General features: G+C 48.7%; 1 protein-coding gene across 1 annotated transcript in view; it reads left to right on the top strand.

Moving 5' to 3' along the window:
- The first annotated feature begins 252 nt into the window (after positions 1 to 252).
- Positions 253 to 17,291, top strand: part of LOC129624822 (translation initiation factor IF-2-like) — a 353,245-nt gene continuing 336,206 nt past the window's right edge. The window contains exon 1 of the mRNA XM_055543111.1: positions 253 to 1,240. Within this exon, the coding sequence (XP_055399086.1) occupies positions 253 to 1,240 (988 nt within the window). The remainder of the gene's footprint in view (positions 1,241 to 17,291) is intronic.

Raw genomic sequence — 17,291 nt, 5'->3', positions numbered from 1 at the left:
TTTTAAGAAATTCTTGAGTGAATAACAGTGCACTCCGAATTTAAAATAAGCAGGGAAAAGAATACCGCTAGGACGACAAATCTTTTAGGAGAAAAGGTATGTAAATGTGCTGGGACATTTTATTTCTGTGATAGAAAGTGTAGCCTGGATGAGTGAGAGAGTAGCGGTTTAAAAGGTTTAAGAGGCGCCAGGCTGGCTGGTTCTTGGAGAAGCCGGACTTCAAAGCAGCACAGTGTTCAGATGCCTTGCACAATGAGCTGGCTCCGAACAAAGAGGAACCCAGCACTTTTACCTGGGCAGTGGATAACTTTGAGGAAAAGTGCCCTCCAAAGGGGAAAACAGGCAACGTTCCGCCCGGAGCGGAAGCCCCCCACAACCCTCGACTCTGCCTGCCGACCGCACCCTGGACCGACCTCATCCCCGCTCCCCCGCCCGGCTTCCTCCACCCAGCGGAGGCGGCGGGCCGCGCCGCCCGGGGTCCACCGCCCACCGCACGCCTGGAGCTCTTGCGCACGCCGGCTGCAGCCGGTAATCGGCCACGTGCGCCCGGGTTCCCCGGCTCGGCCCGGGGCGCCTCCACGGTCGAGGTGGCAGCGGTGGGGGTCTCGATCCCTGGCCTCCGCGCCCAGCCGAGAAGTCCGGACGGCGGCGGCGGCGGGAGCGAGCGGCCCGGCCCCTCCCCAGAGCGGGCAGCGCGACCGTGGGCTGCGGGCGCCGCCTCCGCCGCGTCCGTGGCTGCGCGTCCCGCTCGGTTCAGCCCCGCTCGGATCCGGAACCTGCGCGTCCGGCGCGGCCGCCCCCTCCTCCTCGGCGTCGCCCGGCGGGCAGCTCCTCCCCGCGGCGAGACGCGCGTTCGAGCCTCCTTTCCCGGCTTACGGATTCCCGAGGCAGGAGAATTTTGCCTCGGTCCCTACGAGCATCTCTCGGCCTCTTCCCCCCCTCCCCGTGGGCGCGCGCGCGCACTCGCACACACACACTCACACTCGCCGGCGCGCGTGCGCACGGCCGCGCGCCCGGAGCCGCGGAATCTCCGGCGCCGCTACTCACACGGGCTTCCAGCCGCCACTGGGCGTCCTCTGTCTGCGGCAGCGGCGGTCGAGGCGGCGGCGGGGAAGGCGGCTGCAGCCCGGCCCGGTCTCAGAGCTCGGCGCCCAGGACAGAGTCCAGGGAGAAGCGGAGAAGGAGGGCGCGGAGGCGAGGAGGAGCCGCGCCGCGCCCGCTCCTGGTGCCGCGGCCCCAGGTAAGCAGCTCCGGGGGGCCCGCAGCATCCCTGGGGCGTCCGGGCTTGGAGCGGGGGTTTCGCGGTCCCGCCCCCGCCGCGGTACCGGGATCGAGGCTCGGAGAGGAGTGGGCTCGGGTCGGGGGAAAGGGAGAAAGGAAAGGAGCTCGAGGTGCGGCCGGGAGGGAGGGGTGCAGGGGAGCGTGAGGGGCTTCGGCGTAGCCGCCCGCGCCCTTCCCTTTCCTGTCTCAGCTCCACTAGGCTCACTTTTACAAGCCTGGGTGGCGGGGTGCGGGGGGCGGGGGCGGTGCCTGGCGCCCCCGGACAGCCGTTCCGAGCTCTCTCCCCCCCCCGCCGCCGCCAGCCAGTGTTGGCTTCGGGATCCGCGCCCGCTGCGCGCCCATCACCTCCCGTACACCTTGGACAGCGCACCCCGCCGCTAGCGTCCCCCAAGCACCGCGCCCCGGTCTGCGCCCGGCTTGCGCAGCCCTCCCGCTGCCCTCTGCTTTCCAGGTCGTCACCCTCCCGCCCAGCCTCCGTCCTCCTCCTCCTCCCAGCCCTGGAGGACTCCGTAGGGTGCGGGCCTGAAACTTTCCTCCCGGTCTTGTCTGAGCCGGGTACTACTGTTATCTGTGACTGTCCCCTTACTCGGGGGGGAGCGGGGAAGTCCGACGTTGTGGACCGGTCTTTTTTTTTTTTTCGGCGGGAGCATGTCCTGCCCGAACGGGCCAAGGCAAAAGAGGAACTGGGCAGCGGGACTCGGGGGCTGCCGGGGTGCAGAGCCCACGCCTCGGGATCAGGACGCTCGCCACCTCGCAGCCTCCCCGCCTCCCTGGACCCGACACGTGCGCGCCTCCCACGGACGCGGCCCCTCCCCGACCACCCCGCGTCCTCCCCCGGCACGGCCAGGGCCACCCCATAGGTTGGACACCCGGGGCTTGCGGGTTCTGATTGGCCGAAGGCGTAACCCCGCCCCCTTTCCGGAGGGGGTGGTCCGGGAGTGTTGTGGTTGTCAGCGGCGGTGCGCACATGGGGGAAGTGGGGTCGACAGGTAGAGGAAGCGAGGCCCCTTGAGTCCCCGCGACCCACTGTGCAGAGCTACACTCCCACCCGCTTTCCTCCAAGTACACGCCTGCATGTCTCCTTTTCTGTCTTTTTTTCCCCCCAACATTTTGCTGCTATGACATTAAAAAATCAACTGGCTTGTAGCCTTTCTTTTATTAATATTGTATTTGTTCGGTGGCGGAGATTTTTAAAGCAGATCTAGAAGAATCGGGAAGACAAGTGTTTATGGGGAGGTTCGTGGCAAACTGCAGGTTTGAGTCCGGTGGTTTGCAGAAAGTAATGAGTGTCTAAGGAATACGAAAAGGGTGGAGAAAGTGGGGAGAGCGTATTTCTTAGTGAGGTCTGGATACAGGTGAACAAGCTTGAGAAGCTGCGGGAGAAGGAAGTGGGTCATGTGTGGGGTGAGACCTGAAGGAGAAACCTGGATTGGGCGCTCCCTCCCAGGAGCGGTCCGCTGAGGATGGTTCCGTCCGGAAAAGTGATCATTTGACTAGTATTCAGTTAATTATTTAACAGACTCTGTTTCTGTTTTGTTAAAGTTGCCCTTTTGATAGCAGATTTTACAGTAATAACGTCAATCCACGTAATGAGTTTTGCTTATTACCAGTTTCTTACAACGTGTAGATTTGCAAGTGGTGGTGAATTTCAAAAGGTGAATTTCAAAGGCTTGTTTAGAGAATTGAACTAAATAGTTAAAGTGGTTTGGAAATATTGTGAAGGAAGATGGATGAGCGTTGCATAAAATGCAAAGACTGTTCTGGCATTATTTAGGGTCTTTGCAGAAATATATGCGTGTGCATAAGTGATACTGATTTCTCTTCATTTCAAAGCATGATTGCCTCTAGCAGTTTCCAGCTTTAATTCCTTCAGGCTGTTTTGATGTTGTGTCTGTACATCTAAGAATATTGTAATTCTTATCTTTAGAAGCCTTGTCAATGGAAAACAAACAGCAACTGATGCAAGCGAATGTTGACAGCTTTATATTGAGTACACTGCGTTATTTTATTTGTAAGCTAGTGAAATATGCAAAAGTAACATAGCATGACGGCTATTCCTGAGGGACCAATATCAGAACAAAGTAGGGAATCACATGAGGCTATTCCAGAGAGAACAATTCAATTATTTTAAAAGTGAATATATGTTAATATTCTTGGGTGTAAAGAAAAACAGAATTTTCCCATTTGAATTATTATCTTTGTACACAGGGGTAGCAGATGATGACATGAAGTAAAACAACAAATGATCAGTGATTCCAAAGTAGATAGTAAAGGCATTCCATTTATTATTTTTATATCAGTAGAATTGCTTTCCTGACTGCAGAACTTTGTATTCAAGAGACAGAATTTGATACATCTGGCAAGTTGGAAGTTATTGTTATTGTTGAGAAAATAATTCGGACTGTGTTTTCGTCTCTCCAGGTCATGCTTTAATTTGCCCTCTGGGATTTAGATCAAGTTTTTGGCCTATTCAATTTAGATGAGTTTGGAGGTAGGTAGGAGGAGAATGTATAATAAATAGTCACACACACACACATACATACACATGCAAAATGTATGTATGTATATCAGCACACAGCTGTATGTTTATAAACATAATTTAGGGATACCTTCATTGTGTTTGCTTATATATATGTTTATTGTTCTTAGAATTTTTTCGCATTTCTTCTTGTCTAAAAGGTGGCCCTATTTTAAACTGCGGAAAGCATTATCACCGGTAGAATTGGCCAATAGATCATGGAAACAGACAATAGTATTTTGTTGCTTGGCAACCACCTACTGTGAATGAAAAACAAAGCGGTGACAGCTGCTTCCACATCCTGACACTCATACTGTAGCTCGGGCATTGCAGCCCTAGGGAGGAGACAGCTCTACCAAGTTGCATTTGAGGAAGGTGAAGCTGTTTCCTTTGGAAGGGGATGTTTTTAAAAAGAACATTTCAACATTTTGTTACAATCTGAATTACATTGTTATTGTGGGATGAAATGAAGCATCTAATTTCAATTGCCCTCTTAAGCCCTGTAGAAACTGAAAAATGCAAGGCTGGGAGGATTGTTGAGACCCTCCTCATTCTCCCTTTGTAAACACCATAAGCACATTTTCTGCCGCTCTCAGATGCCCTTAGGATTTTACAAAAACTTGAGTTCTCTCTGATACCTAAATAGGTGACTGGGTTTTACTGCCAGGAGGGAGTTAGAGATGGATGCTGTGGCCTAAGCCTTTAGTTTTAAGGGACACTGAGGCCCAGGGAAATGTTGTGACTCAGACCTGGTGACCGAGCCCTCTCCAGGAGGTCTTGCCTTGGGTCACACTTGAAAATCCCCCCCCCAACCCTGTTTCCTCCCCCAAATCATTCTTTCTTTCTTCTTTATTTACACATAATTTATAATCAGGATTTTTACCCTGATAAAGATCATTAGAAGAACACAGTAGTATTTGGGAGTCAAAATTCAGTGTTGACACCAGGCTCCATTTGGTTTTAGATACCTTGTGTACAGCCTTCAGTCTCAGAAAGTCCTGGGACTCCCACCTCTTTCCTCAGACTGGGGATGCCCTTTCCCTTGCTTTGATAATTGTTTACGTCTTTGGAGAGTCTTTAATGTTCTCCTTTTCTCTATATGAATTTAAAATGGGGATGAGATTGAGGATTGTGTTGGTGAGTGGGTATACCTGTAAGAGTTTAACCATTACAGCCAATTAATCACTCGTTGTGGTCTTCTGTCTGTAAGGGATAGACATATTGGTCTAATGATCAGGGCTCAAAAAAAAAAAAGAACTTATTTAGAAAACAGACACAGACTCACAGACTTAGAGAACTGAATTTATGGTTACCTGGGGGATGAGTTGGTGAGAGGCAAGATTGGGGATTGGGATTGACATGTACACATGCTATATTTAAAACAGTTAGCCAACAAGGACCTACTCTGTAGCACAGGGAATGCTGCTCGATATTCTGTAATAAGCTAAATGGGAAAATGATTTGAGAAAGAATAGATGCACGTGTATGTATAACTGAGTCACTTTGCTGTACACCTGACTCTAATACAACATTGTTAATCAGCTGTGCTCCAGTATAGAATAAAAAATTTTTAAAAAAAATAAAGTACACAGGACAGACTGTGTTGCTGCATCATCCTACTTTTGGTCCTTTTCAAAACTGTTTTGCCAGAGGTGTCACCTGAAGCCTGCTTGTGGAGGATAGTCATCTATCTGTGAGAGATGACAATGGCATAGATTGTTTCTGAACCCTGAGATGCTAATGAATGGAGTATTGGATGGGAACTTGAATCACATGTGCTTTATTAAGCCTTCTTTTTAAGCTTAGGAAATGTATTGCGTGGGCGATACATTTTGAGTTTCCTTCTGCCATAAATACTTTGAAGAATCTGTGTTCTGTCGTTTATTATTTATGACAAAGGTAGGCATTTAACTTTAATACACCTTAACTGGAAGAAGAACTTGGATCGAACTGGTTGGAGAAACAACGTAGTGACAGTATTAAGTATCATTGAAGAATCATTTTCACCAGAAAAGCATGCACTTTAGCAGATTGGTTGGGGGGAATAAATTGATTTGCAGCGAGTTTCACCTAGTGTTAGAAGCCTGGTGTTAACTTGTTCTAGCTAGAAGGATTTCCAAGCAGAATAATTTGGCAGATTTCAAGTGAACTTCACTGATTTTTAAAGTTATTTTTCATAGTCTGTAGTTTAGGACAAGCACTTGCTTTGGGTCTTCTAGGAGTAATCTAAAATTTAAAGTTATTATTATTAAAAAAAATCAGAACTGTCTTTTTGTGGCATGATGTTAAATATTCTGTAGTTCATACATTTAATTTAGTCCACTGGAATCTTGAAATTTAATTAACTTCCTTCTTCTATCTTCATGTTCAAGATAATGTGTGTGTATGCATACATATGCGTTGGCATTTTTTTTTCCTTTTTGTTGTTTTTGTCCTAACAATAGAATGCCAAAGGGCCTGATTTGTATTTTTTTTTTCATACAGTAAAGAGAATCTTTAAGCAAGAGATATTTATGTTTTCCACTTCCTTATGTCAGCTTTTGCTATTATAAGCTGTAAACTCTCACCCACACAAATAGGATGATTGCTAAAAACAAGCAAACAAATAAATATTTATCTAAGCAGCATCCCATTTGCTGCCCTACAGGCTGGCCAAGAAAGCATATTTTCTCATTCTTTGACACATATACACTTCCACACACACCCACATACTGAGTTTAAGGTCTTACATATGCTTCTTTAGGTGGTTCTAATTTTAAGGGTGGACAGAAATAGTATTGAATGGGGCTACCTGTGTTTGATAGATTTTAAGCGAAGTTGATGGATTCAGATTTTCAGAAATGCAGCAGAAGAGGAAGAATTAAATTGAATTATTCCCCTTGGAAAAATGTCACATTTGTGCTGACCGCATAACCTGTGGCCCTTCCGTCAGCACCCGGTACCTGCAGCAGTGCTTGGCTTGCAGCAGACTCTCAGGGTATTTTGTGAAGTATGCACCTGCCACCTCCTTTTTGTGATGTTGCACATATTTTGATCTGTATCTTCATGAATAGCAAAAGCCTGGAAAATGGAGAAGAAATACTTTTCCAATTGTTTCCAGCCCTGTATAAAAGCATATCAAAAGGACTAACGTAGCCAGTGATATTTTGGAACGTACTTCTTGTTGGTGTAGAAAGTTATACCAGGGGTGTTGATTTTTCCCAAATACAGCCATCCTAAGTACAGAAGAACTCTTTAATAGCCCACAGCAGCTTAACAAAGGTTAGGGCAGCTGGTCTGAAGGAATACTTTATTTAGCTGCAGCGGGAGGGGGAAGTCTGCTAGCCCCAGCCTGCTTATCCAGACTGGAGCGTGGCCACTGGGCTGTGGTTTAAGATCCCAGACCGGGGGAGAAAAGCCACCGATGAGGTCTGTAGTGACTCCGAGTGCCCAGGCCTCTGCTTTGGTCTCGTTTGCGAGAGAGCTCCTTGAAAACTGCAGAAACTGTTGTGCCTCTGAGGGTGGAGCCCAGAGTTCCCATTGAGGCCCCAGGTACCAAATTTCTGGTCTTTGGAAGAAACCTTCATCCTGAGACATCAGTGCCTGCTGCTGAAATACGACTTTCCTCTTCATCCCGCTCCATCTCTGAAGTAGGAGGAGGGCGACCGTGTTTCTGGGGACAACCCCAGCAGAATGACCAGGTAGGGTCAAGCCCGAAAGGCTTCCAGTTCCTTGGAAAGCATCCTTCACCTTCCTACCATGACCTCAGTCTTTTGTCTCCCTTGTAGGGATTAATTCACAGTTCTGTGTTACAGCAGCAAGTCTCTGTTAAGGTGCATGCGAATCAGCAGTTATGGAGCATCTCAGGAGGAACTCCTGAGTGTCTTGCATAGACTAGGTGCTCAATAGGTATTTTTTTTCATTTTACTACTATTTTGAGAGATTTGGAAGATAGTTTTGTCCAGGGAGCCGAGGTACCTAGTACCATACTGTTTCTTTTCAGGGTGGTTTCATCAATACACATTTATTGAGCATTTACTGTATGACTGGTATTTGGCTCTGGGGATCACGGACATTCTTAAAGCACATTTCCTGCTTGTAGAAGAGTATGCTGCCTAAAGGAAGACTTGTGGAAAGGGCACAAGTTCCGTGTGGTTTACAGGTGACTGCTGGGAGCTGCTACTGAAGGTTTGGCACTTCATGATATGGGTCAGTGTTTCACAATCTGCCTGTGCAAGAGAGTCCCACTCAGTGCTTGCCACAGTTCTGATTCCTGGGTCCCACCCTCCAGCCTCCCGAATCAGAATCTTCAGGGACACGGCCAGGTCAGGTAGACTCATTCATACGCCCAGACACTCACGCTCCTGTACACTTCTGCAGAATTCTTCTGCAAGCATCTACTGTTCTCCAGGGCTTTCTCTCTGACTTGTGGGGCAGCCGTGGGACAGTGAAGCTAAGTGACCCCAGAAGTGGACCTCAGCTGATGACCGAAGAGAGCAGGGAGGCAGTGCCCTGGCCTCCTGACCCAGCCCATGCAGAGACTGACCCGTGTCCTGCACGATGTCCCAGGATCCCCTAGTGAGACTGACGGTGCTGCCCGTGGTGGCCATCTCCTGCAGAATATGGGCTTACTTGGCTGCCTTCCTCCCCAGGAACTAGTCCTGCCCAGGATCCTCTCTCAGTTGAATAACTTGCATTTAAGAGACCTCTATCTCAAGGTCTGTTTCAGGAGAAACCCAACATAAGACACTGAAGAATCTGCTTGATTTATTTATTTCAAAAGTAATGCCCCCCACTGGCTCAGCAGTAAAGAATCCGCCTGCAGTGCAGGAGACTTGAGTGTAATTCCTGATCTGGGAGGGAAGATCCCCTGAAGAAGGAAATGGCAACCCACTCTAGTATTCTTGCCTGGGAAATCCCATGGACAGAGGAGCCTGGCGGGCTACAGTCCATGGGGTTGCAAGAGTCGGACATGATTTAGTGACTGAATCACTACCACACAGGTTTCACTAATGAGGGAGATTTGGGAGCTCTGGCTTCAGGTGATAGAGAGCTGCTGAAGAATTGTGATGATGGCATTGTTACTCTTGATAACAGGTGTTGGGGGGAGGGATTGATAGAATTGGGGGCATGGAGACCAGCTCCGAGGTGGCGCTGCCCAGACAAATAGTGAAGATAGTAGCTGGGGGACTGGAGATGGGGATGGGATACAAGATGGATTTGGATGGAAAGCTGGCTGGAAAAGTCAGCATGATGCAAAGGCCTGAGACGCGGGCTCACTTAGCGCGTCCCTAGACCGAGACCTTGGTCCCCTCCCCACAGCTCCGCCTGCTCTGTCCCTCTGGCTCAGTGACCCCCTAAAGGGCTGGGTTGCCTCTGCCTTGCTTGCAGTCCTGGTCAGGCTGTCTTGGAGTTAAGCAGTACAATTCTGGGCATAAATAAAAGAAGACAGAAAGATAAATTGAAGCATATAAATAATTCACCACCAGATCATTAAAGGAAGAAAGTTATATTTCACAGGCAGGATTTGTGGAGTGGTAGAGAAGGAGAGTTGGAGAGATGTCTGTGGTGCGTGTCCATTTTGTGATGAATAGTGATTTTTTCCCCCCACCCTCATACTCTTGGCTAAGAAGGGATTTTCATCCAGCATCAGTTTCCGGAAGACCTAGCATGCACTTCTATCTATTGTTTTCCCTGCTTCTCCCGGAGCCTGTATTTTAGCTAAGTGGATGAGTGGTGGCTGGGGTGGGCTGGCTCTTGCCTCTTGATCTGTCAAAGTGCCAGGGTCTCCCAACGCAGCTTCTCCCACTGGTTCTTAGGCCACCAGCTCTCACAGGAGACCAGAGGGTGCGGGAAGGAAAGCATGCATTCCAGAAAGAGAGCAGTTTTGAAATGAATACTTCATTGTGAAATGAGCAGGTTAAGGCTTGTTAGCTGATCTGTACTAAGATCAGGCAGCCTCCTAATTGTCCTGTGCGTGAATACTAATGTCCTGGCTTCCGTCTGCAGTCAGAAAGGCCAAGGCTGAAGAATCAAACACGAGTAAGCGACACCATCATATTTCTGCAAAAGTAGCCCTGAGCCAATAACACAGAATAGACAGAATTTGGAGGAGCTGCAGACGGGGCCAGCTCAGACCTTCCTGAGCTTTGCTGCACAGGCGGATCAGAGTCCTGAGAGCAGAGATGCTGTGCTTGTGAGTATACAAACTGGAGACACTTATGGGGGAAACACAGTGGAAAGGAAGAAGGCTTAATAATTGAGAAGAGCTGCAGGTATGTCTGGGCTTCCCAGATGGCGCTAGTGGTAAAGTACCTGCCTGCCAATGCAGGAGACAGATGAGGCTCAATCCCTGGGTCGGGGAAGATCCCCTGGAGAAAGGAATGCACCCACTCCAGTATTCTTGCCTGGAGCATTCCATGGACAGAGGAGCCTGGCTGGCTACAGTCCATGGGATCTCAAAAGTCGGACACGACTGAAATGAATTAGCATGCATGCACATACTTATGATATTTTTTAATTAAAATTTTAATTTGGAGATCGTTATAGATTCTTGTGCAGTTGTAAGAAGTAACGCAGAACCTCTGTACTTTTTTTTTTAATGCGTAAATCAGTTTGAAACTTTTCAAGTTGTACACTTAATTTTTTTGGCTGCGTGGCATGCCAGGATCTTAGTTCCCGCAGGGAGATCGAACCCAAGCTCTCTCTATTGGAAGTGCGGCCTTCCAATAGACTTCCAAAGACTGCCGGGAAGTCGTGAGCCTGTGTCTGGTAACATTCCCCCTCCCCTGCCCCTGGTAACATCTTTCAGACCTGTAGGACTGCATCATGACCAACCTGGATGGCTGCAGGCCAGTCTTCCTCAGATTTCCCGTTTCACTTGGACTTATTTGGGGGTGTGCGCTCAGCCTTGCTCGTGTATATTTTCTCCTATTCGATACCTATATTTTTTCAAAGAGCCTTTCCCCCCCTAGGATTTTGGGGGGAAAATGCGCTTGTTAAGACTAGTCCCGGAGTAATTATAACTGAAGAAAGGGTATTATATAAATTATAGAATAAACTATAAAGGATAGAATAAATTCCCCAACCCTCGTTACTCAGTTTGGCTCTCGCTCGGTCATTGTTGCTGCGCCGGCCTTTCTCTAGTCGCGGCGAGCGGGGTCTGCTCTCTTGTTGCGGTGCTTGGGCTTCTCCTTGCAGGGGCTCCCTTGGCTGCGGACCACGGGCTCTAGGGCGCGGGCTTCGAGTTCAAACCCCTGTCTCCAGTGGTTGCCGAGTTTGAATCTGTGTCTCCTGCGCTGGCAAATGGATTCTCTACCCCGCGCCACCAGGGAGGTCCCGGTAAGGGACTCTTGTAAAAGTGCGCCTGTTGGGAGGGAAGCTTGTCTGCTACAGCGCGTGGCCCCTCCAGCGTCCCGGCGCTCCTGGTCTCCCCCTCCCCTCCGGGTCCTGGGGGCTCACCCCTGCAGGCTGCTCTCCGAGGTTTCTGGGTCTTCTGGCTTTTGCTGTCCTCAGCCCTCGGGAGGCACGTAGGAGGCAGCAGGGAGAAGGGCCCAGCCAGGGAGGGTATTTTTTTTTCTTTCCTCCAGCTTCCTGGGGCAGCCCTGGCAGCGGGAGTCCCTCCCCGTAGCACCACTCATGCCTGACGGACCTTCTGTGGTTCCAGCTGCTCACAAGTGACCTTGGACGCCTGCAGCCCTACCTCCTCTTCTTGTCTGTTGTCCCGTGTCAGCCCAGGGGAGGCGGCAGCTTCCTGCTTTGAGCTAGTCTCTGGATTATCTAACTATCCTGGTGTAGGCGCTCTGCTCCTCCCATCACCGGAGTCACCGATTCTCGCCTATACATTTCCTCTGTGAAATATACTTGTAGAGATTCCTGTTTCCTTAGTTAGACAGTCCCCAGGTCCTCAAAGCGTGGGAATGATAAACATCTGATGAGATTTTCCTCTTTGTGACATGCTGGCTTCTTCCACGGCAAGAATCTGGTCAGCTCCAGTCCTGGCAGAAAGTACCTGCATTTTTAATGTCACCGCCTCCCACTAGGAGTCTTCTTCCTTTTAGTGACTATTCATCTTCTCCTAGGCTCTGGTTTCCGAAGCGCTAATTTCTCTTTGTCATATATATTCTGCATTTTGGCAACCTCCCCTGATGTCCTTGTAATTTGTCCTTGAGCTTCTCTTTGTCTAACCATTCCTGCCTTATTTTCTGCAAGTGGTTTTTCTGGCTGGCTCCATCTCCTGTGTGTAATATCCTTATAGCCTATATTAGTGTGTTGGTCTCACGACTCACTCCTGATTGTGCTTTGGTTTACAGTTGTATCTATGCTGGACTTCCCTGGTGGCTCAGTGGTAAAGAATCTGCCTGTAATGCAGCAGACTCAGGTTCTATCTCTGGGTCAGGAAGATCCCCTGGAGAAGGGAATGGCAACCCACTCCAGTATTCTTGCCTGGAGAATCCCATGGACAGAGGAGCCTGGCAGGCTACAGTCCATGGGGTCACAAAAGAGTTGGACATGACTTAGCGACTAAACAACAACCCTGGGTTTGCAGGCACTTCACTTTCCTGTACTGAGATGCTTTCAAAATGTGTTACCAGGCTCCTCACCCCCTCATCTCCTGTAGAAGTGTATGTGGTTTTGTAGTAAACCATTGGTAAGAACGTTAATAAGGATGCTTTGGGAAGAAAGAGGTAGGACTCAAGTGGCATCTTCCAGTATAAAGCTAACTTAGGAGCTGCATCAGAGGAAGCCACGCTGGCGGCCAGCTGGCACGGTCGTCTCGTGCTGTGCCGTAAGGACTGTGTCCAGGCCCCTCCCCTGCTGGAGGGCAAGTCTTGTTGGTTGCTTCCATAAAGGGCCCGTAGTTGGCCACAGGGGCAGCTCTGTACCTTCTCCAGGGGGTCTCCAGTTGAGCACAGAGAGCTGGGAATTGGAGCGAGGAGAAAGCCTTCAAGTTGTCTTTGACCAAGAGGTCCAAGAGCTTGCACACACAGCCCAGTTGTAGGTGCCCCATCCTCAGGTGCCAGGAGCAGGACCTTTTGGCGTTGCAGCACACAAGTGCTCAGCTTTGTCTGTGCCAAGCTGTCCGACTCTTGGCGACCCCATGGACTGTAGCCCTCAGGCTCCTCTGTCCATGGGATTCTCCAGGCAAGACCTGACTGGAGTGAGTTGCCATTCCCTTCTCCAAGGAATCTTCCCGACCCAAGGATCGGACTGCCTCTCCTGCGTCTCTTGTATTAGCAGGTGGATTCTTTACTACTGAGCCACATGGGGAGCCCTCAGCATACAGGGAGACACCCTAAATTCCCAGTCATGCAAATCACCACCAGGTCTAAGGACTGGGGCTTAGGGAAAAGTCAAGAGCTTTGGCTAAAGGACAGTTTAAGTATTGAGAAATAACTGATGACATGGGTAGTAAATGTACCCAGTCCTGATGTTCTCCTGCCCTTGTGTGGGGAACAGGGCTCACGCAGAGTTTTGCACAGATGGGTCTACTTGGGGCTGGGTCACTTGCTAATCTCTGCTCTCCATGGTGAGCTCAAGTGGTGAGAGCTGGGCCCAATGGAAAAGAAATAAGCTTGTTTTCAATGGGCAGAAGCTTTGAAGGAAGTTAATTAAGACACACTTACAAATTAGGATTCTAGTTAATACAAATGCAAGATTGAAAAGAATAAGTCAGTTGCACACCTATAATCACCAAGGAACAATTTGTTTAGTAACAAAACACCAATTATGCCTGCTCTTATGTGAGTTTCTCCTCTACTTCTCTTGCAAAGAAATATCCCTCAGAACAGACTGAGTTCAGCATCCTCTCTTCCCAGGTCAGGCTCTCCGCATTTTCCTTTAAGGAATTGGTACCCACGAGAGAGCCAGCCCACGGGTTCCCCTGACATCCTTCCGAAGGTTGGTCTTGCACCTGGCTCAGGTGCATCTCTCTGCAGAGATACAGTCTCTGTTTCTTCCCGTATTCCTCAGCGACGGGCAGTGGCATAAGGAGACAGTCTGGATCTGGAGTTTTCTTGGGTATCAGGGACTTGACTCTGCCCAGAAACACAAAGCAGGTGCTGCAGAAGGCGGAGAGCTTGCTTTCTGTGCCAGGTGGGTGTCTCTGTACTGTGCTGAGTTGGCCCTCAGTAGTCTGTGACATTTCTCATCTAGTTATTAATAATGTTGACATGTATATTTTAAATCTCCCATTGTATCGTGACCCAGCTCTCTACTCTGTTTGTAGCAAAGAGTTAATGGTTTTGGAGGAAGGCGTGCTACACAACCTTTGTGCCAAATGATTTTATGGTTGCCAGGTTCCCACTGGGTGCTGGGAACACAGGAGCGGACAAAAAGTCCCGGTCCTGTCCTCCGGGGAGTCCATAGTTTACTGGAAAGAATATCAAGTAAAACAAAAAGCATGATGGAACTGAAGCTTATGAGAAGTTCTTGGAAAAGACCAGGTTTCTCTGAAAAGATACCGTGAGGGTGGTTAGGGAAGGCCTGTGTGGGAGAGTCATTCAAGACCTGGAGATTGGTTGGGGTTGTCGCAGGGCGCGGTGGTGGGGAGGGTCTATGTGTGAGCGGGGGTCCCTGGAAGAGGCGGTGTGGCTTCAGGGCAGAATGAGGGTGACCGTGGCTGGCGTGAGGCTGCTGAGGGTAGGCTGGGGTCTGGTGGTGCAGGACCTGCCAGGCCAAGCTGAGAACTTTGGATTTTAGCCCAAACCCCCTGGGGCATCACTGAAAAGGTTTTTGTTTTTTCTTTCTTTATTTTTAATCGGGGTGAAATTTATACAACATAAGCTGAAGCATTTTAAAGTGAACAAATCGGCGTTTTGTGTGTTCACGGCGTTGTGCGGTTGCCACCCGTGTCTACCCTAAAACATTTCCACCACCCGGAATGGAAACCCCCGACCCACGCAGCAGTCGTGGGCTTTAGGGAGTCACGTGGTGCGATTTTATTGCGTAACATCTTTCTGGCAAGCTTTTGGAGACGGAATTAGAGAGGGCAAGAGTGGAAGCAAGACAAGCAACTGGGAAATTAGAGTCGACTGCAGGAAGAGGTGGTGGCAGTGGCTTCCTGGACCAGGGGGGCCAGAGGAGTCACCCGAGACGTGGAGAAGGGTGGGGTGAGCCGCGTGAGCGTCGGACCGTCTCGTGCGATGATCTGCAAGTGGCTTGGTCACTTTGTAATAGCCTACGAAAGTGTTTCCCAAAGGGTGATCCATACCCCGTTGAGACGTGTGGAGGATGCTTGTTGGAGGTACAGCTTCTTAAGCCCCGCCCCCCCTCCCCCGGTACCGAAGCAGAAGGAATGAGGCGGGTTCCCTAAGGGATTCTTACAGGAACTGCGGTTTGAGAACCACTTACTGTCTTCTCATTCCGATGCCCTTTCAGGTTGAAGGTCGCCAGCAGTCCATCCAAGAGGGATGAATCAGAACGAGACACAGGATAGAAAAATGGATTGCCTAGAGCGTGCTTGTGACTTTGAGTGGGAGAGATGCTTTTCCGAGATGTATCTTTGACTTAATCCCGAAGGCGGACTGGGATGTGTAATGTAGATAATTTTATGGGTGGTGTTTGTTTTTGATTCTTTTCCCTTGGGGAGTATCCTGCCTCTCCCTGAGTGACTTGTGAACAGTGGCATTATCATGAAATACAATGTAGGTACTGTGTAGTAATTTATTGTGTTGATGTTTGGTCTCTAAATCACGGTCTGACTCTTTTGTGACCACATGGGCTGTAGCCCGCCGGGCTTCTGTGTCTATGGGAATCTCCTGGCACGAACCATGGAGTGAGTTGCCATTTCCTTCTGCAGAGATCTGCCCAACCTGGGGATCGAACCAGCATCTCCTGCTTGGCAGGCAGATTCTTTACCACTGAGCCACCTGGGAAGCCTAATTTATTGTTTAAAAAAAAAAAAAAGCCAACAACTGCAGGAAATTAACTTGTAAAGAAAATCATCTTGATATTTTTGGAGTTACCTTCTAGTTACAAGATTCTTACAACTTTAAAGAGAGATTTCCTCAAATTAACTGACTTTAGAGCCAAAGTTTTTGAGACTTCATATCAGAAAGTCCTACAAGCTGTAGTAAAAAATCACCAACAAAGAGATGGAGATTTTTGTCTTTGACTTCTGTTTTCCACTTGCCTTTGGTATGTTTTTCTAACCCAGTGCTACCTCTTACAGACAGAATTTCCCGCCGCGTCTCAGCCACTCAGATGATTCTGTCCTAATGGTGTTTGGATCTTTCAAATAATCGTCTTCCTCCCAACAGTTGAGATAATACGTTTGGTTGACTTATACCTTTAGAACTGAGATGCTCATGGAGAGCATCTGGCTTTCTGGTCTACTTGAAGCCATCACCTTTGGAGAGCTTGAAGGGTTGTCACAGTCCTCGCTGCTGGGGAGTGGGGTTAGGTTTGTGGGGGGACTGTCCCCATGAGAAAAGGCTGCGGCTGTCCGCCAGCAGCCAAGGGGTTAACCTCTCTGCACCCCAGCATGGCAGCATCCCACAGCAGCCCCGCCCTGTGCCCTTTTCCTGCCCACTGGCACTGCTCTTTCTGGAAGCAGCTGTGGGTTGCCCTCTCTCTGCCCCTCCTGCCCTCCCCCACTCCCGCTTTCCCTTTTGGGAAAATGAGGTGCTCAGCTTCTTTAAGAAGATGTTTCATTTTGGTTAATATTATTTCCACTCTCCTAGAAAGACGCTTAGGCACCTCGGGCTGTGTTTCTTTTTCAGCAGTGTACAAACTCAGATCTTAAAGTGGTTTCACTGCTTCATCATGGAATTTTATGAAGAAATAATATTTTGAGTGTCTGGCTAGCATCTTCTTTTTTTTTTAATCTTGAAACACTTCGGATTTGTGAGGGATAGGAGGTAAAACTGTCCACTTATTTTACGCTCAAGATACACAGAATCAGTAAATAACTTTCCTTAAAGCTTGATTTTTCTGTGCCCTGCCCAAATACATGTTGTTATATGAGAGCACACACTTTAGAAGAATACAAAGAGGAAGGTTAAAGTCTTCAGAAATACTGGAGCTAACCTTTGCTGACATTTTAGTAAAGTTCTTCCAGGCATATCTCTCTCTCTCTGTCTCTGTCTCTGTCTCTCTCTCTCTCTCTCTCTGTCTCTCTCTCTCTCTCTCTCTCTCTCTATATATATATATGTATGTATCTGCACGTGTACATGTATGCATGATATACAGATGAAATTCTAAATAAAAGGGATTTTGCTGTGCATGCTATTCTGTAATCTACTCTGTTGTTCTACTGACGTGTGCTGGGCATCCTTCCATGTCAGCAAATATATCTTATCTTTTTAATGACTGAATAGTTGTACTGGATGCTTTTCATTGTGAGTAATGCAAATCCCAGGGCAAACTAGCTTAAATAATAGAACATACTGAAAAATCCTGTGGGCTGGGGCTCAGGCATGATTTAATCAGGATTCAGGATTTCTTTCTTTAGAACTTGCTTTTTTCCTTGCACCTCATGGTGGCAAAACAGCTGAAGTTCTAGGGACCCATT

The sequence above is a fragment of the Bubalus kerabau genome, chromosome 12 (assembly GCF_029407905.1).
Source record: "Bubalus kerabau isolate K-KA32 ecotype Philippines breed swamp buffalo chromosome 12, PCC_UOA_SB_1v2, whole genome shotgun sequence".
NCBI lineage: Eukaryota > Metazoa > Chordata > Mammalia > Artiodactyla > Bovidae > Bubalus > Bubalus kerabau.
This window is presented reverse-complemented; position numbering and strand designations above follow the sequence as displayed.